At 34.1% G+C, this 2,127-nt stretch overlaps 1 protein-coding gene across 1 annotated transcript; it reads left to right on the plus strand.

Annotated features, from left to right (window-relative positions):
• The first annotated feature begins 1,228 nt into the window (after positions 1–1,228).
• Positions 1,229–1,882, plus strand: LOC112006702 (uncharacterized). The gene has a single exon (XM_065782529.1). The coding sequence runs from the start codon at positions 1,229–1,231 to the stop codon at positions 1,880–1,882; it is 654 nt and encodes a 217-aa protein (XP_065638601.1).
• The last annotated feature ends 245 nt before the right edge of the window (positions 1,883–2,127 follow it).

A 2,127-nucleotide genomic window follows, 5' to 3' on the forward strand; every position in this document is an offset into this window, starting at 1 on the left:
GTCCATATCAACCTGAAAATATAGACTATCCATACAATGATGATACTCATCGTCGTCGATTTCAACTTTCATGGTTTGGTTCACATAAGGATTGGTTGGAATACTCACCTTCAATGGATGCGATATATTGTCTACCTTGCTACCTTTTTAGTAAGAAACCAATAGGTCATCTCGGATCAGATGTATTCATTTCAAGAGGTTTTAATAATTGGAAAAAGATGAAAGATGGAATGAATTGTCCTTTAATTCGTCATGAAGGAAAATAACCAAACTCCCCACATAAAATTGCTATGAAATGTTGCGAGGATTTAAAGAATTATTTACGGCATATTGACAAGTTGATTGAGAAACAAATGTCAAAAGAATTAGAGAATAATCGGTTGTGGCTCAAAACCTCAGTAGAATGTGCTCGATGGCTAGCATTCCAAGCTTGTGCTTTTAGAGGTCATGATGAAAGCCTTGATTCAAAAAATAGAGGTAATTTTATTGAATTGATAAAATTCACATCAACTTTCAATGACAAAGTAGCTAGTGTTGTCTTGGAAAATGCACCAGGAAATGCCAAATATACATCACCCACAATTCAAAAGGAGGATTTGCATATTCTTGCTAGTAATGTGCGAAATGCTATTTATGAAGAAATTGGAGATGCAAAATTTTGCATTTTTTTTTATGAAGCTCGGGATGAGTCGAAGAGAGAGCAAATGGCCATCATTTTGAGGTATGTGTAAAGAAGGTTTCATTAAAGAGCATTTCTTTCATGTTGTGCATGTTAGAGACACTATTGCATTGACTTTAAAGAATGAGATATGCGCTGTCCTTTCTCATTACAACCTCCACATTGAAAGTATTCGAGGTCAAGATATGATGGGGCTAGTAACATGCGTGGTGAATGGAATGGATTACAAGCTCTTTTTCTTAAAGATTGCCCATATGCTTATTATGTACACTGTATGGCTCATAGGTTGCAATTAGCTCTAGTTACAGCATCTAGAGAAGTAAAAGATGTTCATCAGTTCTTTGATCATTTGGTTAATATTATCAATATTGTTGTTGGTTCTAGTAAGCGTAATGATGAATTGCAACATGCTCAAGCAGAACAAGTTGAGAATATGATTGTTCTAATGAAATTGAGACTGGAAGAGGTGTAAACTAGATTGGTACTTTGCAACGAGCTGGAGATACTAGGTGGGGATCTCATTTTCAATCTATTTGTAGTTTGATTAACATGTTTGATGCTACTTGCAAAGTTATCAACACTATCTCTGAGGAAGTGGCTAACTATAAACAACGCAGTGATACCAAGGGAGCTTATCAGGTATTAACATCATTTGAATTTATTTTAATCTTGCATTTGATGAAAGAGATAATGGGAATTACTAATGGTCTTTGTCAAGCTTTGCAACAACATTCTCGAGACCTTTTAAATGCCATGCATTTAGTTTCAACTACAAAATCACTTATTCAAAAGTTGAGAGATGATGGATGGGAGCCTTTACTTGCTAGTGTTATAACATTTTGTGAGCAACATGAAATTGATATTCTTGGTATGACTGCTCGTTACACTAAAGGTCGAGGTAGATATCGTCGTCAAGATGAAGATTTAACAATGGAACATCATTTTATAATTTGCATATTTACAGTTGCAATAGACTTTCAATTGCAAGAATTGAAAAGTAGATTTTGTGAGCTAACAACGGAACTTGTCATTCTTAGTTCAGCTTTAAATCCCAAGGATGCTTTTAGATTATTCAAAATTGTTCATATATGCAATTTAGTTAAGAAATATTATCCTCAAGATTTTACTGAACATGAACAAGAACTTTTGGAGTCTCAATTGCAACATTATGAGCTTGATGTGATAAAACATCTAGATTTTTAGAATATGAGTACAATTTCCGAGCCATGTAGGGGATTAAAAATTTTAGGAAAGTCTAATATCTATTTTTTGATTGATAGACTTATTCGTCTTGTGTTGACCCTTCCAGTTTCTATAGCAACTTCAGAACGAGCTTTCTCAGCTATGAAGTTGTTAAAAACAAGACTTCGTAGTAGAATGGAGGATGAGTTTTTGGCAGATAATATGTTAGTTTATATAGAGAAGGAAATTGCAGGGAATTTCACTAT

This window comes from Quercus suber, unplaced genomic scaffold (assembly GCF_002906115.3).
Source record: "Quercus suber isolate HL8 unplaced genomic scaffold, Cork oak 2.0 scaffold_305, whole genome shotgun sequence".
Lineage (NCBI taxonomy): Eukaryota > Viridiplantae > Streptophyta > Magnoliopsida > Fagales > Fagaceae > Quercus > Quercus suber.